A 26142-nucleotide genomic window follows, 5' to 3' on the forward strand; every position below is an offset into this window, starting at 1 on the left:
TTGCAACGACAAAGAGTTAATCGTCCAGTCAAACTGTATGTACGTATGTGTTTCGAGAATTCGTTCACACGACGCGGAAGCAACTTTTCTGCGAAGACAAAATGTTATCACATGGATTTACAAATCATTCGCCAAAGTTAAATTGCATGTGGCACTGAGTGTGTTTCTTCCTGCGAACAGGTACTTATCTTATTAGTGCGTGATTCGACACAACTATTTACCCTTTTAAGAGTTAAGTCGTCAGGTGAGATAACAGTCTACTTGGAACGGTTTAGCGATGTAGGTTCTGCATTTTCATGAGAGGCCAGAATCAGGCCTCGCCTATCGCTTGCAATAAAGATTCCGTGCTAAATTTTTTGTGTCGAAATGGAATTCGATTTAGCTTTGGCTACTTGTTGAAGTCAACACTTGTGAACTGGTGTGATTATCATGATGGTTGAAATCGCCCGAGTGAGAAAAAAACATTGATTGTCTGTAAAGTCGGTTTACGGACGATAGTTTAACGTGACAACGCATAACAAAACATTGATGAAATTATTGCATAGTGTTATGAATAAAATTGAATCATTTTTATTGAATTATCTATATTTTGTATGGATACAAAGAAGGAGTGAAATGAAATCTACAATTTAATTGATAAATTTACTTTTATTTGCACTCATTAATTCAAATATGTTTATTACTTTAACTAAGAGGTTATTTTAACTACAACTTTTATACATGTTTGCTATTTAACGTCTTCCAATCTGTGTTATTCTGTTAAGGATAGGACGATGATAGGAAAAGTAGGATACTAATGGGAGTGTTTCAAGTTTAATGTGCCTCGAAAAAGTCAAATCGATGGTTGTTCCAATTGAGTGGAAGAGAAATAGATGCGGCGCAAGCGTACAATGAGCGTAACGAGACACAGCGTAACGGGACAATGTGCGTTACGGGACACTTTTTCGTCCGTGCAGCCGGCGTTCATCGATTTATTAGACGTCACGTCAAAATAAGTTATTACCTCGCGGCGCTTACAGACTAGAGTCTGTTAGTAAATATGCGGCCGAGGTGCAGAAGGTCGGGGAGATATGATTTAGGCTATGCCCTGACATGCCAAAAATCGGGATAAAGAGTTAAAATTTATAATTATAACAAAATATGTAAAAACTTAAGACGGCCTCTCAAGTTGGAACTGTTGTACGGGCTTGGAATACTGGCTTTTGAATGCTTGTCTTGACCTTTATCAGGGTTGACCTTACTGGGACAGGGCTAGAGCTAAGTGAAGCCAGCTGCTTCTTCCATTAGGGACACACTTATTCCACTGTTAAATTAACATTTTGAAAGACTTTCTTAGTCTTAAACGTTTAATATTAATTTATGTATAAACATCCAGCCATGCGTCAGTATTGTGACATGAGATGATTGCATATAATCTGTACCTCAGAACTAAACTAGTCTTAAGTCACAAATGGGCAACATTACAGGAGACGAAAAAAAAAATTGCTCTTTCAATGCTAATGTGTTCTCCACCAACCTCCATAAGAACGGACATATGATTAATTACTTGTAGAGGGACTTTATCCGAACAACCGCAAGGTCATAACATTGTAGGCCTAACTGGACTTGACTAAAGCTTTGGACATATGCCGTTATAACTTTCGCTTGATACTCAAGAAAAATTCTTGATTCAGTTCCAATGTTCGATAGAAAACCTACGTTTAGGTTATAATGTGGAATAAAACAAAAACCGCCAAATTTGGACTCGGGCTCGTTTGGCACCCAGGTACAGGCATAACTGGGCTTTTTTGATCTCTTATTGTAACGCAAAAAAAAAATTTTAAAGTTTGCTGCCTGCTTGACTTAGTATGCGTATCAGGCTATGATAAAATTGAATATACTGTGTGCAGTAAGGGGGCGGAAGTTTTAAACGGTCGTTTCTTGAAGAGTTTAGATAAGCGCATATGCGCTGCACACCTACATTTCTTCCAAATGAATACTCGGTAGGAAATAGAAGTACACAGAAATCTCTATGCCGATGGTACACAAAGATGTCAGCGATAGAAGGTTCGTTCCAAACAACTTAACCTAAAGTGAGAATTTTTTTAATGATCCTTGGGTACTAGGCTATGCTCAATTAATTTTTTTAACCATCTGATGGAATTTAGACATTTAATGTAGTTTCAAAAGGTAATTGGTTTTCTGGTATGAGATGTGAGAGGCAACGGTTGAAATATTTAGTAGAAACAAGAGACGTGACTTCGCAGACTGCCACCAGCCGACAGACCTTCAACCGCTCAGTCGTTAGTAACGGCAGTTGACTCACTTCATTACTCACGCTGCTAGAACACGGAACTTCCAGCTACACTGTAAGAAATGTTTGGTAAATATGTAAACATGTATTTTAAAACCATAACCTGTACAACTGTAGCATAAATTTACCATACCAATGCATCCAGTCTCTCACAGTGCAAACATTAGTATGTTTAAAAGCTGCAATCAATCAGCTACAACAACAACAAAAATATACAACCCTTCGATATCTGACTGAACCTCTTATTGGATCAGCTGATAACATTATAGATTCTGCCATGAGGTGGAATCACAAAATGCAACTTTTTATAATGACATTCCAGCCTTTTGCTGATTTTATTGACGATATGGCATATTACCTATGCATTTTTCTTTTTACTAAACCAATTCAGGACGGATACCATGGATTCATGGTAAATTTCCGACACAATTTTATAGGTTTATAACTTCCATTACATGTTCAGAAACAATACCAAAATAATTTCTAGAGTGGACAGTATGCTCTCATATCAATCTCATGATACAGCTTGAGATTTTTTGGCTTGTTGATTTTTAGCCGCGTCGGAAGTGAAGAGTTTAACAACCTTTCGGTGGACAATGCAGGCGCCATCATCAGGGTTAAAGTATGCCTACCGAGTCCTCGCAGTCGTCCTGCCTTTAAGAGGCCCGCCTAAGTCAGGGATGTGTTTGTGTGAATGAGAGGGATGATAAGGGCGACGCTCGCCGGAGCTTCTAGCGCGGTGTCGCCTCTAAGTGCAAAACTGTGAACTGGCGCGTAGACTTCTTTCGTTCATAGGGAAACTATGAGACTTGAGTGGTAAACATATCATTATACGGCGGAGAAATGAAGATACAGGTATAATGCAATTCCCCTGAGTACTTTAAAGAATCTGAACCGGATGTTTCATGTCCAAAAATTATTCCGAAAACACATGCTTTAGCCTTTTTCACTCTTCTAAAAGTACAGCGTAAAACCGAAATACTGAAACAAAACTAGTCATCAGCCCTTGACGTATTTTTTTAAAATACTTTGCGTAGATTAGACACCACTCTGATATCTTCAGCAGTTTTAAAACCGCTTGGGTATTCCTGAAGCTCTAAAACATAGTTTATTTGATGCTTTCGCGTGGCGGTGACGTCTGCAGTGCAGTAATTCATCAGAGCCTGTGGTGTGGGCGTGTATTTGGCGCTGGCGAGCGGGAGTGGGAGGCAGGAAGCCCGCCTCGTTGGTCACGCCAAGGTCACGAGAGGGTTGCGTCCTTGGGCAGTGTGCTTGCTGCCTGCTGCAGCGTCCGAATACACCCCGAGCTTGCACTGGACGAGGGACACCTTCTCAGGGCTTGCCCCCCCCCCCCTTCCCTGGAAAGGAGCGGGGGGAGTGGCTCAATCTTGGAACTCTCTATGCGCTAACACGGGTCGTTACCACAACGCCGAATACCATAACGCCGAATGCCAAATTGTGCAATACAGAATGTACATCTTAGGCGTCCCGTCGGTAACCCGAGTGGTTCGGAGTCCACCTTCTCGGAGGCATAGTCGTGCGACTTGAAAAACAACCCGACCCAACCAAATTTTATCTCCGATCCTTCGTTGCCTTTCGGAACCATTGTGACCAGTGGTCTACCAGTGTGTCCTCACAAATCAATATTCCCATGACCATTCCCTGAAATTCCAGTACCAAAATTACAAGTTTCCCTAATTAATTTTTTTTTAGTTTACTTTTTATTTTATTTCTCTGAAAATGTGAGAAAATCCAGCTGTCACCATTCCCATAGCTCGTCTGGTTCGAACATAACCTTGCACACACAATTCCATAGTATGTATGACAATGCACTAAAACAAAAATGGGGGGGGGGGGGGGGGGAATTGCTTTCGCAGTCCGAGTGATGGCAGTCCAGCTCATTACATTTTCTTCTCAAATCACTATCACTGAAGAGTTTCCATAACTTTTCCCCGACATTTCCCTGGTCACTTTTAAATTCCCTGACTTTCCAGAATGTCTACCTATCTTACAGCGTTTGTTTGTAAACGACGTAATGTGTTGCTTTTGCAAGTGGCATTTGGTAAATGGACCTTATTGGCACTTGTAACTGTCAAAATTTGAGACAAGTTACATGAGTCAAGATAAATCACCTCGCTTGGTTGATTTAAATAAAATATTTAAAAAAAACATAATGAACGTAAGCCTGCCTAAAGGTTTATAAAAAAATCGTAATTTTGTTAGTATTGTTTATTCTTTGTTGGTCCGTTGTACAAACTTCCATGGCAAATTGTAATGTGTGTCGCCATGATCACATGCACCAATCACTGATCACTTGAGGCTGGAATCACAATAACGCGCCGGCACGATGCTACAGCAAAGTATCGCGTTATTGTGAACACAATGGCTTTATTCGCGCGACAATAAAAAATAAACGATTTTACATAAAATGCTTCTTCCTTTTACATACGACAGCCATCAAAAATTGCAATTATTTTTAAATATAGATATCTTTGGGTGATTAATTTGTTTAATTCGAAATTTAACATTCGATTGTGAAAATCACTGCACGTAAACATTTTTCAGAGATTACACATAAATTTATTTTAAAAAAACCTAAAAAATGTAAGAATAATAATATAATAGCCAATGCGCCAGTTTATACATCTTTCGAAAACAAAATTCTGACACGCAGTTCAGTAACGCAGCTCCCGCGACGCGATGGAAATAGAAAATATTTCCAATCGGGAGATCCATCTCGTCCGCTATTTTAGTCGCGCCGACGTCATGAATGTGTCGAACGTGATTGGTAAGAGATCTTCACGTCACCACCGTCGCGCTGATGTGGATCCAGTACGAACCTGCAAAATTGTTTCCAACATGGCCGCTCGTTAAAACCCCTGGCAAGAATATGTAGCGCCCTTCCAAATTCCAGCTCTCAGCAGATTCCTCAACCCTGAAGATGCGTTCGGCAGTGCAGAGCGAAACATCAGCGCAATTTAACTCTCCGACGAGGCTCGACCTCGAAAGTCAAGATAGTTTATTAATTAATTTATTGACTTAATGGCGAAGTTGAGGCTTTTAGCCTGCTCTTACACTTAACCTCAGAACTACACAACTACACAAAAATTATACTTCATAAACTTATAATACTAACCTAACCTAAACTAATAAAATCCAGAATATATTATACTATTAAAGAATATGAGCAAACTTTCATATTAAAAAATTGGTGGTCTGTAAAGTCGGTTTACGGACGATAGTTTAACGTGTCAACGTCATAACAAAACATTGATGAAATGATTGCATACTTTATAAATAAAATTGAATCATTTTTATTTTAATAATAAAAGAATAAATGCTTGAAATTATACTAGTAATCAGATTTTTAAAATGCAAGAATAATTAACCTTTATTGCCGAAATTGTTGTTGTAATAAGCAATGAAAACCACATTAACTTTTCACTTCACTTTATAAACAGTCGAGTGGAAGAGAGATAGATGCGGCGCAAGCGTACAATGAGCGTAACGGGACACAGCGTAACGGACCAATGTGCGTAACTGGACACTTTTTTGTGCGTGCAGCCGGCGTTCATCTATTTATTAGACGTTGTCACGTCAAAAATTAAAATAATTCAAATTAAGGAGTACAGCAGTTGTGTAGTCACAAACATTACACGACAACACACAAGCGGCTTTGGTTGTGGAATCATTGGCGACACTGAACGAACGATGTATTTCGCAACCTTTGGTTAAACTTGGGGAGTTGTTCCTGAGCCTCGCCACTGGAATGAGAGGGAGAGAGAGAGAGAGAGAGAGAGAGCGACAGAGACAGAAACCGCGCGCGACCTTGAGACAAGCATTGCTACAGCGCTCTAGCGTGGGAGACTGTAACCACGAGTGCCTTCTTTTCGAAAGCAGAGCTGCCTGGCGGGGGGGCTTCCAACTTCCTCAGTTTGGACCCCAAAACTAGTAGAATAAATCGTACCCCTTCGCGACGGGTCGTTACCACAACGCCGAAATACCATAACGCCGAATGTCAAAATTGGCCACAACGCCGACAGCTATAAAACTGCTGTGTACCAGAACGCCGAAATAACAACTGAATGAATTTGTGTGTATTTCTTAAATGTACCTTAACGCCGAAATACCACAATCAAACCTAACCTTACCTAACCTAACCTACATAATATAACTTAACCTAACTTAGTCTAACCTAACCTAGTCTAACCGAACCTAGTCTAACCTAACCTAACCTAACCTTTGTGACAGTCCTGCAATGACATTTTTCGGCGTTAGTGTATTTCGGCGTTGTGGTACACAGCAGTTTTCTAGCTGTCGGCGTTGTGGTCAATTTGGCATTTCGGCGTTGTGGTGCGTCCCCCTCGGCGACTTCCATACGTTATATATATATATATTCAATAGTTAGGTCACCAGAGCGCCGCCACGCGAACAGGCAGCTGACATCCACGAGGTGATGACACGCGCTCCGGGCGAGATAACGACCCCCATCGACACACGACCGCGTCACCTCCGGGGCGGCCGCTTCTGCACGACTGTTGATGGCAACAAGCAGGAGCCTGCTTCTGGCGGGAAGCCTTCTTTTCACAGACGAGAGAGCCAAACTCCCGATCGTGCATCTTCGGTTTTTTTTTTTCATTGTGAAAGGTTAGGTTAGCTACATTATAAATACTTTAAAACATTGTGGACGGTTGATTTGGTTAGGATAGCTACATTAAAGATACTGTTAAAATCATGTAAACGGTTTCCTAGCCCTGGATAGCTACATATTAACAAGTTATTTGCTAAGCAACCATAAAATGATTTTACAGTATTTTTAATGTAGCTATACTTACCTAATATAACCAACCATCCAGAATGTTTTAAAGTATTTATAATGTAGCTAACCTATCCTATTCGACAGCAAAATTTAATGCCACACCGGTTTATACAATGAGATAGAACGGGGAAAAAAAATGGTTGTTTGTAAAGTCGGTTTACGGACGATAGTTTAACGTGACAACGTTATAACAAAACACTGATGAAATGATTGAATCATTTTTATTGATTTATCACTATTTTGTATGGATACAAAGAAAAAGTGAAATTAATTCTACAATTTAATTGATAGATTTACTTTTATTTCCACTCATTAATTCAAATATGTTTATTACTTTAACGAAGAGATTATTTTAACTATAACTTTTATACATGTTTTCTATTTAACTTTTCCAATATGTGTTATTCTGTTAAGGATAGGACGATGATAGGAAAAGTAGGAAACGAATGGGAGTGTTTCAATTTTAATGTGCCTCGAAAAAGTCAAATCGATGGTTGTTCCAATCGAGTGGAAGAGAGATAGACTCGGCGCAAGCGTACAATGAGCGTAACGGGACTAATCGTAACGGGACAACGTGCGTAACGGGACACTTTTTCGTGCGTGCAGCCGGAGTTCATCGATTTATCAGACGTTGTCACGTCAAAAAAATTCCTTGTCGAAAATCAAGTCAAAATCCGGGGTTTAGTATTTGTTAAAAGTATTTTTCGCATTTATCGGAGCCATTTTATTATATAGTTTAAAATGCCGGTCTGCTAATCAAGTTATTGAACTGTCGACGTAGCTGCTCCGGCAACTGATTACAGCGGCGGGTGAGGATTCTCGTTCAGAAGTGTAGTTGAAAACTCAAGTTGCTATATTTATCTCACTCAGCATTGTGTTAAAGATTTTTACGATTAATTTCGTGCCCTATTTTCGTATTATAAGTGTATAATTGTGCTTGGAACCGAGGTTAGATGCTAAACATCACTGGCGAGTAGGGAGACTCGCTTACATTTTTCTTCAGCATATTGCTGTGCCATATCGGTTAAATGCTCAAAATATTGGCGGAATTGTAGTGTTTGTATTATGGAAACAGTTTTAAAATACTTTTTTTTTTTATCAAAGTGACTTTTTTTGTTGTTTAATTTTGAATTTATTTTGATTGGTAAGTATTCAAGACTTCTTTCGTGGAACGAACAAAATGAAATATTCACTTACGCTAGCCTGTATCATTTACGCGATTTTCAAGTACTAAACGTCAAGGGAAGGGGTGAAACTGTTAATGAAGTTTAAAATCACGTAAGATGAAAATTAAGTAAGAGAAGCGCACAAAATAAATTCAAGTCGTACAGAAAAGTTTACGCGCTAATCGTCCCTTCTGCGAATACACGCAGTGCATCAATATCTCACAATTAATACGCGCAGCTGCTATGTATAATTTTGGTCTCGCAATGTACCGTGGTACCTCGTCAAAACCGGTTTCTCGAAATGGCGGTGATCTCACATGATCCTAACCGGCTGTCCTCCCTTCTCCCCCCCCCCCCCCACACACTCTTGCCTCCTCCTCACCTTTAGCATTGAATATATATAATGTATAGAAGTCGCGAGCCCAGGTTAAATTTTCTGTCCGGTTTCTCAGAAGAATTGTTGTAGTTCCAAGCTCCGCCGCTGCGATCGCTTTCATCGCTGGGTATCGGCCGTATACGCCCCTGGTGGTATTTGGCAGAACTAGGTTAACCAGCCCAGTCGTGACATCATCCTTCACCCCCCCCCCCCCCCAGACACCCAAATCAAAGACCGATTCAAATTACCCGGCAGGTCTTATCAGCATCGTTAGGCGACCTTGAAGAGGAGCTTCCTTTACCGTCGTTTGAGAATGATGAAATCCCAAAAGAAGCTAGCCACGGAAATCACTGAATGATGGGATTCTGTACCCGAGTGAAGTGAAAATTAGCTATTAAATCTTTGTATTGGGCCAATAGTCAGTGTTCCGTTCAAAATATGGTTTTATTTTAAAAGTAAAATACTTATTTAAATTATATTTCGCGTTTGTACAAATTTACTTTTAGATATTGGCAAGGAAAATCAACATACCTTAAACAACCTTCTCTTATTCAACATTATCTATTAAGTAGTAAAAGGGGTAGATATTATTTTTAAAAATAAAAAAATGGATCCCACTAAATCAGTATTGGCAAGATATATATATATAAATTCAATAATTAAATACGCATATTAAAATTTTTTGTATTTAACTTTTTTCGGTAATAAAAATTCAGGATGATTTTGGTTTAATTGGTTTACGTATATTGCTATATTTTCTAAATCACATAGAAAAGGGAAAAGAGTACATCAGTGAAAATTCAAAAATTTAGTTTAAGTAATACTAGCCATACCAAAAAATCAATATGCGAGATAAGAAATTTGGTAACTGCTCTACATTCCAAATAAAAATGCACTGGTTTCATGAATACTGAAATGTATGCGTAATAAGGCATATTATGTTATTATCCTAAGCATGACTATAACTAAAAAAATTACAGTAATTTCAAACGATGGCAGTCTTAACATACAATAAGTGCGCGAGTCTTAGTTTATATTTTAATTGGCTTCTTCGTCAGATGGAAAAGAGTTAAGAATTCATCAAGGAAATATATATTCTCAAAGTCACTAAACCGGGAGATAGAAAATAAGGTAGGTACTTAATTTTAAATAAAAGTTAAAATAGGCTTACGCTAAACCAATTAAAAATAAGTCGTAAAAATATTTTTATTTATTAAATATGTTCTATACTTGACAGTTCTTTGTGTATAATTCTTCAAAAATCTTAGGGAATTTAATTCATACTTTTCTTAAAATGGTAGAATATCAGCAATACCCGGAAATTACGTGAGCAAAGTCACGGGTTATTAGATATACTTTTACTATAAAATAAAAACAACTATACCTACATTTGTAGTTCACGAATGTGATATTTTGTTTATTGCTTCACAACATTCATTTGCCAGTCTCAAATTTCATCGTACCACTTGTCAGAAATGTCACCAAAAATGAGAGATAGATTTTTTTTGACGAATTTCAATTACGAGGAAACCTTTCGCAAGATTTTTTTCTTCGCAGTAGTCACTGGGACACCATTTATTTAAATCCACTAAGATAATAAAATTGTATGTATAATGATTTGTTTTTGTGTATTTATATAACTTCCCAACCAATTTTTAATGATTTTCATGTGAATAAAAACTTGTAAAGCAATTTAATTAACTGTGTCATAATTCTTCTGATTAGATGGAAATACAAACTTTTCATCCGAAATATACGATGATAAAATATATTTATTATTGAAAAATAATATTCACTGTTCAAATGCAAATTTAAATAGATTATTCATACATGTTTCCTGCTAATTAATGGTTTAACATAATAATTTTTAGTATAAAATCCTTTTTCTCTTGTGTTAAAATGGGTTGCTAAAATGAGGAATTATAAATATATCACTTACTAAGTCCGTGCACAGATTTACACAAAACAGCAATGTAGATAATCTTTTTTGGTAGTTTCTAATGTTCTGCCCTGAATAACATGAATTTGGTTGAATTCATACCAAAGCGAATTTTTTGAACAACTTAAATTGATGTCATAAATAAATATTTATTTTATATTAAAAATCCACAAACTGTTTTTAAAATATAATATTTATCACGCCAGATGGAATATTAAACAAAAAATAGCTCCTATATGTTGTCTGTGTTTAAATAATTGTATTATATTTCATGGAAATAATATTTACCTTTCGGTTATTAAAAGAAAATATATTTGTATTCAAAATACTTGCGCATCGTTTTTACGAGCATAACTTGTGTATCTAACCTCAAAGCAAGGAATATAAAGAGTGGCAACTCAATGCTATAACAAAAACTCTTATTTTCTTTGGAGATCCGGGAAATGTGCGTTATTTATAAGCAACTTAGCATAGTAAATCGTTAACTTTTCAGATCTATGTTGGCAAAATTGATTTTTTTAGTGGTCATTCGTTACTGGGAATATTCACCATATAACGTTTAAGATTATTTATTTTGAATTACGAAACAACCAAAACATTATGTAAAAATGCTTCATCTTATGTTAAAAAAATTATAAACTGCATAGCCACAAAGTATGACATCATACCATTAGTTTCAGTTACTAATAACATTACGTGCACGCGTTTCAACAGTCATCGCAGCCATAGTTGTTTCATAGCTACCAAAATCATTCAACGTTGTCAAGAATTATTCCAAATTATGTTTTGCCATTTTACTCAATGCGCCACTCCGTTAACACAACATTTTATAAATTCTGAACTACGAATGTCAGTATTTTTTTTTACGTTATTACGTTTAAGAAATTTCTGTAGTTTTCTTATAATTAAAACTTAAATTTTTATGTTGGCATCTTTTAACAGCACTTTTTTTTTCGGTGGTCGTACTCCTCCAATTCAGTTGCGCCCGCCCGTATCTAAGCGCTCGGATTTCAACAAAAGGCACCGCCTCTCGATAGAGTGAGACAGAAAATTACGCGCATGACCTTGAAAAAAGCGACGCTACAGCGCTCTGGCGTGGAAGCTGGTAACTACGAGTACCCTCTTGTGGAAAGAAGAGCTGTCTAGCGGCGGAGCTAACAACTACCACAGTTTTGGATCCGAAAATTGGAATAATAAATCCTATCCCCTCGCGACTTCTATAAGTTATATATATTCAATGCCTTTAGGTACGTACTCCCCTTTCATATGTAACACACCGAGTTGCTTATTTTTTTGACGTGACGAACGTTTAATAAATCGATGAAAACCGGCTGCACGCACGAAAAAGTGTCCCGTTACTCACATTGTCCCGTTACGCTGTGTCCCGTTACGCTCATTGTACGCTTGCGCCGCATCTCTCTCTCTTCCACTCGATTGGAACAACCATCGATTTGACTTTTTCGAGGCAAATTAAACTTGAAACACTCCCATTCGTTTCCTACTTTTACTAACATCGTCCTATCCATTACAGAATAACACAGATTGGAAGAAGTTAAATAGCAAACATGTATAAAAGTTATAGTTAAAATAATCTCTTCGTTAAAGTAATAAACATATTTGAATTAATGAGTGCAAATAAAAGTAAAATTATCAATTAAATAGTAGATTTCATTTCACTCCTCCTTTGTATCCATACAAAATAGTGATAATTCAATAAAAATGATTCACTTTTATTCATAAAAGTATGCAATCATTTCATCAATGTTTTGTTATGACGTAGTCACGTTAAACTATCGTCCGTAAACCGTCTTTACAGACAACCAATTTTTTTTCTTCATGTTATTACTTGTGACATGTCTTTTTCGAAAAGTCTTGAGCGATCTCTAGACTGTAATAAAGTTTCCCCACGCCACAGTTTATCCTTTGTGATTGGCGGCCATATGCAAGAGAAGCCGTCGCCACCTTCGACCAGGCCAATCAGGACGCACAACACTGCTGCGATCCGTGTGCTGGCAGAGGACACGCACGTGGGAGAAACTCAACCAATCACGAAACACAGACGATGCTACAATGTTTTAACGTATAGCTATAGGCTCGAAATCATTTCGCGAAAAGACATGCTCCTAGTTATTACCATTCCCCCCCCCCCCTTGTAAATTAATTCCGATAGCTCGTTTGTTGTTGGATCACAAAATTTCTCGCTCTATGTTTACTTTCCGAGCTGTTAAAATCGCGCAAGTGATGATAATTGCTAACACTAGAAATGGTTTGAATTTCTTTCAGAATATATTAATTAATTTTACCTGGTTTTTCAAAATTCTCAAATTTGTTACGATTTTGACAGCCAAGAAACATGAAATAAGTTTTTTTTGTGATAGAAATGAGAACCATATCATGAAGTAGCCAGTTGCATTGCAGTTAAACCTAAAAAGTTCAATAAATTTAATTCTCCTTATTTGTACAACCCAAAAACGTTAAAAATGTAACTTTGGCAGCTAATTATGCAAAACGTATGCGCTGTATATATTTTTTATTTCGTGAAAGTTAAACAATTGAAAAAGTCTAAAAGTTGATGAGTGATTAATATAAATATAAAATCATGACCTGAAATGGGAGGCACCCCCTAAAGCATGAAAATTTACGAGATAATCGGATAACGTTAACATTTTGTGTAGTTTAAGAAAGCACTAATTGGTGACACCCGGCGCAGTAGCTGGTTGTTACGGACGAGCTGTAGTTGCAGTCCCTATCGCCAGTTATGTGCACGCACCGCGGGGGAAAACTTAAGATTCATTGACCTCCTGTCAGTCCTCGAACGTATTCCAAATTGCCTGCTCCTCGCGTGTGCAACTTCGCCGCTTTCTCATTTTGATTGCTCACCGGAAGAAATAAATTTTCTGTAAATAACATCCCCCCTTCCCCCTCGATTTCACATTACTTGAAATGTTACTGACTTAGCCTAGCCAACCTTTTATTTTATTCATGATATCCCCAAAAAAAAACTTTTTTGTGAGAAATATAACGCTTTACAAACTATTTCACATATTATTCATGTAAGTGGTGTAACCTGAGCAACTTTTCATTTTAGTAACGATCAATCCTGACAAAGGAAAACTTCTAGGTCTCCCAAAAAAAATAAAAGAAATAATTGCGATGATTGTATTAATGTTTGTTATGCAAAATACAGCAATGACCTGAATACCAACTTATAAGTCGGACGGTGTATAAATGTATACCAAAGGTGATTTTGTATGTATACGATGTTATAATGTTGTCAGTATTGGATGTATGAAACCTATGTTTTATTTTTATGTGATTATGTTGGCCTCTGTGCTTTTAACAACAACAATAAATAATAAAAAAAACATTTGGCAGTCATAACCTAACCTACCTTTTGCTTTTACAACCAGGTGGGGAGGGGGAACTGAAGATATAGCATCGTGCATTATTCGGGCGCGCGACTGCAGGTCTGTGAACGGCAGGTTTCTCTCCACCCGTCCGTCCGGGAGCAACGACACACATCTCCGCGGTCCGCTGCGCTCCCCAGGTGCAGTAGCGACTGGCGCGCTACTACAGTCCGTCCCACGCTCGGATCGCAGCCGTATTCGGCGTTGCGGTATTTTCCACGCCGCACTGCAGTTTAGGACTGCTAGCACACGCTTGTTTCAGTTTTGCCTCGGTTTGTTTGTGTGGCACCGTTGCGGCGAGATATATATATTTTTTGACGTGACAACGTCTAATAAATCGATGAACGCCGGCTGCACGCACGTAAAAGGATGACTCATTGTCCCGTTACGCACATTGTCCCGTTACGCTCATTGTACGCTTGCGCCGCATCTATCTCTCTTCCACTCGATTGGAACAACCATCGATTTGACTTTTTCGAGGCACATTAAACTTGAAACACTCCCATTCGTTTCCTACTTTTGCTATCATCGTCCTATCCTTGACAGAATAACACAGATTGGAAGAATTTAAATAGCAAACATGTATAAAAGTTATAGATAAAAATATCTCTTGGTTAAAGTAATAAACATATTTGAATTAATGAGTGCAAATAAAAGTACATTTATCAATTAAATTGTAGATTTCATTTTACTCCTTCTTTGTATACATACAAAATAGTTATAATTCAATAAAATTTATTCAATTTTATTCATAAAAGTATGCAATCATTTCATCAATGTTTTGTTATGACGTTGTCACATTAAACTATCGTCCGTAAACCGACTTTACAGACAACCAATTTTTTTTTTTCGCCATTTAAAAGGCTATTTCGCACGTTATGGTCATTGTTGAGTTTTGGTACGATGTATTGTTCTCGTCGTTATTGTTCTTTTGTCGTTATCGGAACGGTCCGTTTTCAAACTATTGATCATCGATTTGTTTTGATGTGGAACAGTCCAAAGTTATACCAACCAAAGACAACATATACAATGTGATTCGCAGAATATTGCTAATGCTTTTTTTTTAAACGGTCATGATGACGCAGTTTGACGATTTGGTGAGAAAAAACAATGTTCTAATAGCAATCATTTGCCAGCATAAACAGGCAGCCTCGACCAGATGACTCTTGTAAAATTGTAAATTGTACCAAGTTGACGGAATTAAAAACGTGTTTTTAAGTGATTCATAATTTGGATCATGTGACGTTTTTCTTAAGGGTCAGTTAAAAATGTAAAGAAAAGCCAATTTCGCGTGGCAATGAACTTCTGGAATAAATTTTTATGTATGCACAGAATTATGTAGTAGTTTTTTTTTTTTTTTTTTTTTTTTTTGAAAAATATAGGATTAAAGTTTGTCTTCTTTTGAAAGTTCTTGTTATACTATTTTCAGGTGTTTGTTTACATTAAGAATCAACGAATGTTTTCGCAGATTTTTACGAACGACAAAACAAAAAAAAAAATTGATTTCGGCTTCATAGACTTAGCTTAGCTTTATTTAAATATTCGTGTGTTGAAAATTAGGAATTCGGATTACGAATATGATGTGACAAGTGCGAGTGTTGTGGTTCCTCACTCTCTCTCTCTCTCTCTTTCTCTCTCTCTCTCTTTCTCTCTCTCTCTCTTTCTCTCTCTCTCTCTCTCTCTCTCTCTCTCTCTTTATCTCAGTGTAGTACCCCAGTCTGCCGTCGACGGCATTGAATGGCGCTGAAAGCAGGGCAATAAAGCAGTATATATACTAGCTCTCTATGTCGTTGGTAGCCGTTCAAAATAATGCACAGCGGAACAGCGGCAAGTTGTCACTGCGTCTTATCTTCAAGTACTGCCATGGCTTCAGTTCTACATAGGTCGTATGCTTTGATGCGGGGAGGAAAAAGAAACCTTGAAAATGTGCAAAATCAGGTGTTCATGTTTAGTTAAAAGACAATGGCGTTGCGCGCCAGACGTGTTCATTCGAAGGTCAGGACCACGGTCAGGACTGCCTCCTAAAATACACTGCGCTGGGAGGTGGCGCCGTGCGGCGGACGCCGGCTGCAAACATCTGCTGTTGGGCGGAAGCTACGCTGGCTCGCTTGACGAAATTATTATGAAACAGGGGGGTGTAAAGACTGGGGTTCACAGTAAAAAAAAAAAAAAAAAAGCAGGCTACGCATAAGACTTGTGTAAAACAGGTTAAAATTTAAATTCTTTTGCATTAATTTTTAACCAATGACATTCCGTGATATTGAAAATGTTCGCATATTAATATTTAAAAATCTGGTAATTATTCCATGACATAACATAAATTAAGGTTATGATCGATTATGTAAAATTCTTAGCGAAGAATTCTAACTTCCCAACATATTTTGGTATTCTTTATCGCTTGTTATGTTTTGCAGATAAACCACATGATTTATTTTTAAACATGCTTTTTTTCACGTCCATAGCAAAACTTAAACATTCATTTCCCTCCTGTACACACGAACGTAGCCTACTATTCGTTGTTAAAAATCGGTAAATTCGAAAGAAAAAAACACGATAACGAACCCAACCTGTAATTTTGGGAGGGGCGAAATGACCGGGTAGTTTTGGGTGGTATGGAAAACCCCTCAGTTAAATAAGAAGTCCAAAATTAAAAAGAAAAATGGTTCTCTGTAAAGTCGGTTTACGGACGATAGTTTAACGTGACAACGTAATAAACAAAACATTGATGAAATGATTGTATAATTTATAAATAAAATTGAATCATTTTTATTGAATTATCAGTATTTTGTATGGATACAAAGAAGGAGTGAAAAAAATCTACAATTTAATTGATAAATTTTATTTTATTTGAACTCATGAATTCAAATATGTTTATTACTTTAACGAAAAGATTAATTTAACTATAACTTTTATACATGTTTGCTATTTAACTTCTTCCAATCTGTGTTATTCTGTTAAGGATAGGACGAGGATAGGAAAAGTAGGAAAAGAATGGGAGTGTTTCAAGTTTAATGTGCCTCGAAAACGTCAAATCGATGGTTGTTTCAATCGAGTGGAAGAGAGATAGATGTGGCGCAAGCGTACAATGAGCGTAACGGGATAATGTGCATAACGGGACACTTTTACGTGCGTGCAGCCGGCGTTCATCGATTTATTAGACGTCACGTCAAAAAAGTGTACTTATTTATGTTGAAGACTGTTATTTGAATGCCTCATTAGTTTTAAGAACACTACTTAGAAGTTGATCTCAGGTTAAGTTTAAAATTTTAACTGTAAACTACATTGTTTTCATTTTAAAAATCTACTCTTTTTGTTTAAGATATTTCAGAAGTGGGTTTTAATTTTTAGTTTATTATTGCTCGAAACTGCGAAGCAGTATAATTATAGAAATGTAAATCCTATGTGGCATATAACAATAAATGGATATAATTATGTATTATGTGGTTTTGATGTATTTGCAACAGTACCCTGCAACCATTTTCCAGAAAAATGCTAATATCTAGAAAAGTAGCAATAAATTCAATTGGTTTTTCTAGTACTTCTAATTAAACTGTTACTTTTCTAATCTTTAGTAGGTTATTTTAATAGATCAAATATTATTATGACCGGACAACTATGTACTTGCCAAAACGTCTTAACAGAGAATTTCCCAGATATGATATATAGATATAATGTGTATAAATATGATGTGTATAGATATGATGTGTATAGATATGATGCGTATAGATATGATGCGTATAGATATGATGCGTATAGATATGATGTATAGATTCGATGTATAGATATGAGTCATTAAACTTAATGATTTTTTCTACGAATTAATGCTTAAAATTATGCTATCGGGATTTGTCTGTGTTTGAAATTAACAAAGTTTAGGCCCTACGTTAAAACAAATAAATAACTCTTTAAGTTTTCGGCAGTAATCACCTGTGGAAGGAAGCGATCTAAAAATAGTTCTGGTAAGTTCATTGCCCCAAGTTTTAACTCTAAAATGTTTTACTAGTCTAAGGAATAAACAACTATAGTTTATGTTCATTGCTGAAAATAGGTTTCCTATATTTTTTTCTGTCTCAAAAAAAAATCTTGTTTCTGTTCACTAAACAGTCTGTAACGTACGAAGGCACAATTTTTCATATTTTTAAGGTGTTATTGACTGGAAGAAAAAATGAAACATTGAATTTTATAAATGCTGACTCAACCAAGAGAAATTAAATTTGGTTCTCATTTAAATTAAAAATTTTAGTCTATTTTGAGTATGCTTCAACCTGATCTGAATCATTAACTAAATACGAGGTACAGTGTTATCCTGCTAAACATTATTTTTTGTTCTTAACCTTTAACAACTTACTTAAACAGAATCCTTTAAAACCTTTGTTGTGAAATATGTAGCAGGCCAATTTTTAAATCTATGAAAAATATAATGCTCATAGTCTGGTCAAATTAAAAAAAGATATTAATAGTTTGTAGAAAGTATGCTGAAATACAAACTTACGAATCATAACGTTCCTTTTATTAATTAAAAAATAGCACGATTGCGTAAATAGAAAATATAAAGAAAAGCACCTGTCATTACTATTTTGCGATTCAGGCAACTTTTTCTTTTATCACGAGCCAATGTTCAGGTACGTGTGCACAACCCAAAAACATGTCTATCTTATATTTAGTATATGCCTAGTGGCATGCGCCTAGCTAAATAAAATTCTTCAAATTACGGATTTTACTGGTCAACACTTGAACACATTTTTTTTGGAAGACATGGCCTGGATCTACCAATTTTCTGAACAACACGGTCTTTCAGCATCAGTTACCGGACTTAATTATACTTGTGTGTTAGGATTTAAAAAAGGTTTAAAAATTGGTGTGAATTCGTTAATATACATGTAGAAATGGTGGCGTAGTGGTAAGGCACTGAACTGACATTCCGAAGAATCGGGTTTGAGTTGCGGACCTGCCTTCCTAGTACCTATTGGTTTTTACGTGGTTACCCGAAACCATTACGTCAGACAAATGCCGGAACGGTTCCGTACTGTAGGCAGTTGTTAGTTTCTTCACCAATGACCCTGTGTTTATTGTTGTATATCGCTGTCTGACATCGTTGTTGATGATGCCTTGAACCCAAGATCTAAACGGTTGTACTCTCTGTAATTAAAAAATAATAATAATAAACCACCCACTCACTGTGGAGGCAATTGTAACTGTGAAACAGGGATGATAGACGTAATAATAACACAAAAAACTATTTTTTAAGGAAAACTTTTTAATTTTTTTAATGTTTTCCGTTAATTGCATGTATATGGAGTTGGGTCGTTACCACAACGCCGAACGCCGAATACCATAACGTCGAACGCCAAATTGACCGCAACGCCGACAGCTAGAAAACTGCTGTGTACCACAACGCTGAAATACAGTAACGCTGAAAAATGTTGCTGTAAGGAGGAGGGGCCACAGGAGCAAAATGAAAAACAACTGAATGAATTTGTGTGCTAACCTTACATAACCTAACCTTTGTGGCAGTCCTGCAATGACATTTTTCGGGGTTAATGTATTTCGGCGTTGTGGTAATTCGGGGTTGTGGTACACAGCAGTTTTCTAGCTGTCGGCGTTGTAGTCAATTTGGCATTCGGCGTTATGGTTTTTGGCGTTATTGTACGTTCGGCGTTTTGGTGCGTCCGCTATGGAGATGACTTGAGTTCGTTACCCCTCGCGCAGAACTCTTTGGACGCAGATTCCAACTCCCCTTACACTCTGCGGATCCTACAGAATCGCGCCCTTGTGTATGACTGTTTTAATTACTTCGGGCACCTTGCCACCATCTTGGAATTGCCTTGCCCGGCTGCCAAATTCACGGTTTTTTTATGTAGCCCATCGCACGAGTTATGTCTTGTTTTGGAATTGGAATGCAAGCACGCGCGGCATATGTAGTGACTTTTAAGTTTAACACATTGCTTTTGGATATACTCCATTGCAGTTTTAATTTTGCGTGTCGTAGATAAGAATCTGAAGGACAGACAAAAGAAAGATGATTACAGTCAGTCTGATTGTTCCGAAAATGATTTGTCTTGGGGAAGCCTATATGCTGTCGTCGTGGTGTTGCCAGAGTCGCTGTTTGTCTGTAATTACTGTTAGTGTCGTCGTCAGCGCACTGTGTTTGTCTGTGCTGTAATATTGTTCTGATTCCTTCCACGGGTTTCTCTGTGCTGCATTTGCGTTTCAACATTTGCACTTGGGTTTGATTTTGGCTTAGTTTTCCGTGTGTTTGTGTGTTCTCCAGGGTTTCTCTATGACGTACAGTGTAAACATTAAGGGGTGCCTCCCATTTCAGGTCATGATTTTATATTTATATTAATCACTCATCAACTTTTAGACTTTTTCAATTGTTTAACTTTCACGAAACGGAAAATAGGTATATACAGCGCATACGTTTTGCACAATTAGTTGCCAGAGTTACATTTTTAACGTTTTTGGGTTGTACATATAAGGAGAATTTAATATATTGCAGAACTGAAACTTTTTTTGTTTAACTGAAATGCCACTGGCTACTTCATGATATGATTTGCATTTCTATCACAAAAGCTCATATCATGTTTCTTGGCTGTCAAGATCGTAACAAATTTGAGATAATTGTAATGCCAGGTAAAATTAATTAACATTTTCTGAAAGAAATTCAAACCATTTCTTGAAGTAGCCAGTGGCATTTCAGTTAAACCCAAAAAAGTTTCAGTTATGCAATAAATTAAATTCTCCTTATTTTTACAACCCCAAAATGTTAAAAAATGTAACTTCGGCAGCTAATTTATGCAAAAAGTATGCGCTGCATATACTTTGTCATTTCGTGAAAGTTAATCAAAATTGAAAAAAGTCTACAAGTTTATCTGTAAATACTGTAAGTATAAAATCTTGATCTGAAATTGGAGGCACAACCCCTTTAATGTTTGAAATCTGTCTCCCCCATTGCGAGGGTCGCTGGAGGGGAAGCCTTCATTTCACAGACGAGAGAGCCACACCCGAAGTTCCCCGAAGTTCATGCTCGCTTTTTTGTTTACACGATTTCACGGTATCTTTAATGTAGCTATCCTAACCAAATCAACCGTCCACAATGTTTTAAAGTTTTTATAATGTAGCTAACCTAACCTGATTGACCATTAGTTATCACGAGTTACAACGAACAAAAAAATAAAAACCGAAGGTGCACGATCGGGTGTTCGTCTCTCTCTCTTCCTTGGAAAGAAGGCTTGCCGTGTGGCTGGAAGGGCGCGGCATCTGTGGTGACCGGTGTGCGGGACTGCGTGCTGCAGGGTGCAGCAGCTGGACGGAGGCTTCTTCGAGAACTTCGGGTCGCTGCTGCGGGAGCACCGGGCGATGGCGCGCACCTGCGAGGAGCAGGAGGAGGAGGAGAAGGTGGAGGAGGCGCAAGAGGTCGCCGTGCTCGACGACTCGGACTCGGACCAGGAGCTCGGGCCTGCCGGCAAGTCCGAGCTCATCTCCACCGCCATGGGCTGGAACGTGAGTACCCACACACACACTCTCTCTCTCTCTACCCTCTTCCCGTGTTCTTCAGCATCCACGGTGCTGCCATCTGTGGCGGATGGCGCGAACACAAAAGTTCCCACATCCAACCAGAGATTAGAGAAAGTCACAGATGGAGCATAAACACAGTTTGTATAGGTATCTCTGCTGAAGCCAGGGGACGTAAGGCTGGGTTCACAATTTAAAAAAAAATTAAGCGAGTGCATAGCAAGCCGTTCACACGACCTGTGCACACGACCTGTGCGAACTGCGAAATCGGTTCACAATGGAATTCTTACTGTTAAATTTCAGCCAATGAAATTTCGCGAACTATGCGACATCTGTTAGCTGTGTTAGTAAATAAACATATTAACTTTCAAAATAACGATAATACTTTTATTATCTCGACATTTTCTTACCACAATATGGTTAATAAATATAAACATATTTCTATTCCCGCCAAAAAAAAAAAGCACCCTGCTCTTCTCCCATTGGCTGTTGTGCCATGCGTACGCGACCGAAATAAAATATATTCATTTCACTCCTATGCGCACGACCTCGCTCCCATGCACACGACAAACTTTCTGCTATTGTGAATCGTTAGGTTAGGAAACATGGCGTTCATATCCTATGCACACGACCTACTGTTACTGTTATTTTTTCAATTGTGAACCCAGCTAAGGGGGAAGCAAATCGCCGCCATATTGTTCCATGAATAAAATCGCATTTTCTCATGGTGGTGGGAAAGTGCATGAATATTAAACAAATAAAGACTGCTGACTCGAGAAAAATGATTCTGTACAAGAGTATTTAGTAAACTACATTTCTTTCTATATAGGTACTATATAAACAAATGGCCGCCATCTTCTTACGTGAACAAACTGGCCACAGTGCTCAGAGCTTATGCTCCATCTGTAACTTTCTCTAATCTCTGCATCCAACGGGGAAACTTGACAATATCAACAGTTAAACGAGTTTTAACAATATGGACGGTATTTTGGTTGGAAAGGAAGGTTGTCTGTATATAGTCGGTTCACGGACGATCATTTCACGTGATAATGTCATAAGAAAACATTGATGAAAAATTGTATACATCTTAATTTTCAAATACTATTTACATTTTTTTTTTGCAATTTTAATTTAAATAATTATGTTTAAATATAATCACGAACAATTAGCTAAAAAAAAGCCCGCCTTAACCTGTTTGATATTAGGTATAGAATATTTTCTCACAAGGTGGTTGGCCGGTTCTTGCACGCTCGGCTCAGGCGGAACGTGACAATTTTTTCGTGCGTTCAGCCGGCGTTCATCTATTTGTAAGACGTTATCAAATCAAAAAAAATTCCTTTCTCTAAAATCAGGCCAGTCTTCTTTCTTTTTTTTTTTTTTCGCTTTTATCAGAGCCGTTTCATTATATGGCTTAAAATTTCGCTATGCACATGGAATGATTCGATAGTCGACGTAGCTGCTCCGGCAGCGAATTCTAGCGGCGGTTGCGGTAACTACGTGTGATTCGCGTCCAGAAATGTAGGTATATAGTTGAAAACACGAGGCGCACATATATATTCATTAGAGACCTGCAAAATCCGCTGTTTCGATGGCCTTCAGGATAGACTGCACATACTCCTGTACATTCGGGTAAATAACGCAAGTTCATTGGCTGCCGACTTGTAAGTCGTCTCAGCTGGTTTGTCTGTGATTCGATCCTTCTTTGGTTGACGGTTTATGACTGGTTGAGATTCGTCCAGATGAACAGTAAGCCAATAGAAAAAATATCTAAGAGGTATATGTGTTTGAATTCTAGCCTATCACCGAATGAATCCGCGAATTTTGCAGGTCTCTAATAATCACGCTCGGCATTATTGCTCGTGTCCGAGTTTCGTATAATAAGTGTATTTGCAACATAAGAACAGATTAATTTGCTCGTTACAGAGGTTACATGTTGCAGGCATCCACTCTCGAACTTCTTACCTCCATGCCAGAAACAAAGGCGCCAGTTTGGATTGAACCATTTTATTGCAATATCCAGTTTTTTAATGTATGTCGTTGTTAATGCAGAGAGCACATAATTTATTTTGAGTCTATGAACAAGTGATTATTAATAATAATGTTACAGCTGTAGTCATTCTTAAATTTAAAAAAAAATGCTAATCGCCATTATTTCATAGGAAAAATTTATGTTGTAGTCAATCAGAATCATGTGTAGGCTTTAAGTTAAATTAATTTGATATAACTTTATTTATATATATAAAGTGATAAGTTTGTTACAAATAAAATTAAAAACGGTTTACTCCAAGATCATGTCCTTTGTATCTAAAGGAGGGGCGCTTCTTAAAATTGTCTTTGTCGGAACCAAAATTCAGAAAGCTGCAATCACTGTAAGCATTTGGAATTTGCTTTATGCCTTACTTCATTCATTTATCTTTTTAGGATCGGAGTGTAAATTGTGTGTATACCTAAGTTACGCGAAACATTTTGGCGTCATTCAGTTTGTATGACCGTTGTTAGAATTTTAGGAGAAAATTCTATTTTAGGGGAAGACGGAGGAAGGGGTGTAGTATATCCCGCCCTTAACCCCCTCCCCACCTTAAAAAAAATGATCTTCTGTCTGCTTCTAACTTGACTGATCTTGCCCGATAAGTACAGGTGAGCGTCTGTCAGTTTTTGGTGTTTCCAAGTGAAAAACAGACCGAATTCGTGCTACAAATAGTCAGCGGGATTATGAAATTGCCATTATTTTCAGCTACATACAAAACAATTCTAGAAGTATAACATTTTGTTGTGTATTTTTTTATAAACCAGAATACACTATGTGATTATACACTAAAGTTCTTAGAAAACCCAATACAAGAATGTATATATTTTAGGGTGCATTGGTAAAATTACACTATTAGTTTTACAATTAAAATCACACATAAAAAGTGTTAAAAGTAATAAGTCTTTTTTTTTAAATCAATACGCAGAAGTTTCTTATACACAATTACGTCATTTTAAAAGTGCATAGTAAATTTACAACGACCAAGTAACTGCATGAATACATGTGCATATAAACAGAAACCCATTCAATTTATATTGTGTTGTCGACTTCATAGCACTAGTTTAACACGTAGTTGTGAAAGTGATATTTCCATTAAGTCATGAGTTGTTATTGTGCTTGATGGTTGAGAATTTTAATGCGCTAGACTGTCAATTAATTAGTCGTTGGTTCATTAACAGTCATAAACTCCAAAAAAATGTTAAGGGATTTGTTCAATTTTGAATGTTCAGTGTTCGTATCAATTCACTAAATGATGCAGTAAAATAAACTGGTTAATTCACACATGCCAGCATTTATTAAAATACACCATCAGTTAGGGGCATGTTCATCAAAAAATTGCAGTAATATTTCAACAAATTCATAGTTTTTTTTTTTGAGCATAAGAGTAAAATGACACCAATACTTGTAAGTGTAAAAATTATCTAACATCGGCAGAGAGACTGTTGCAATAATCGTTTTGTATAAAATGACATATTTTTATACGATGTTTTACTAAGTCTCAAGACTCTCCAATACTTGGTGTCGCTCACATAACATAACCAATCTTTAATTTTAGTTACAAAGAACAAGACGTATAAAAACCTTCCCATTCCGAAAAAGAAATTAAATATTTTTTTGCGAGCATTTTAAAACTCTTACAACGATTTTAAGTATTATTTCTGTAACTTAGTTAACCTAACCATAATTTCATTTCAGTTACAATCACTTTTAAACGCGTAACAACATAAATTCCCGAGAGAAAAAAAAAACTAATTTTTGCTTGAATTTAAATTTAATACTTATAGACTAATCTCCTACAGGAAAAGGGTGGGAAAAAATTGGCTGTCTGTAAAGTCAGTTTACGGACGATAGTTTAACGTGAAAACGTCATAACAAAACATTGATGAAATGATTGCATACTTTTATGAATAAGGTTGAATCATTTTTATTGATTTATCACTATTTTTTATGGATACAAAGGAGTGAAAAGGAATCTACAATTTAATTGATAAATTTACTTTTATTTGCACTCATTAATTCAAATTATGTTTATTACTTTAACGAAGAGATTATTTTAACTATAACTTGTATACATGTTTGCAATTTAACTTCTTCCAATCTGTTATTCTGTTAAGGATAGGACGATGATAGATAGGAAAAGTAGAAAACGAATGGGAGTGTTTCAAGTTTAATGTGCCTCGAAAAAGTCAAATCGATGGTTGTTCCAATCGAGTGGAAGAGAGATAGATGCGGCGCAAGCGTACAATGAGCGTAACGGGACAATGAGTCATCCTTTTTCGTGCGTGCAGCCGGCGTTCATCGATTTATTAGACGTTGTCACTTCAAAAAAAAATCGAAGACGTGCGAACGCAAGTTACTCTAGCGACTTGACTCGGGGTCAGCAAAGACTAACAAGTATGTTTCCAGTTCGCGGCCGGAAGTGCGTGCGCGATGACTGAGCGCGCCGGCAGCGACCCTGGCGGCCGCGTCAATAAACTGCGCACACGCGCCTCCTGTCGTGAGGTGCTCCGCACGTGTGTTTGTTTCTCTTTGGCGCTCGCTGCTGCGAAGCTCCTGCCTCTCCCTCCCTTCCAACCATATTCCCTCCAACAACCTTCC

General features: G+C 37.2%; 1 protein-coding gene across 7 annotated transcripts in view; it reads left to right on the forward strand.

The window, feature by feature from the left end:
• Positions 1–26142, forward strand: part of LOC134530180 (protein unc-13 homolog 4B) — a 150972-nt gene that overhangs the window by 35513 nt on the left and 89317 nt on the right. For all 7 annotated transcript variants that reach the window (XM_063364820.1, XM_063364822.1, XM_063364825.1 and 4 more), the window contains exon 2: positions 21296–21503. In XM_063364820.1, coding sequence (XP_063220890.1) covers positions 21296–21503 — 208 coding nt within the window. The remainder of the gene's footprint in view (positions 1–21295; positions 21504–26142) is intronic.

The sequence above is a fragment of the Bacillus rossius genome, chromosome 3, assembly GCF_032445375.1.
Source record: "Bacillus rossius redtenbacheri isolate Brsri chromosome 3, Brsri_v3, whole genome shotgun sequence".
NCBI classification, from domain to species: domain Eukaryota; kingdom Metazoa; phylum Arthropoda; class Insecta; order Phasmatodea; family Bacillidae; genus Bacillus; species Bacillus rossius.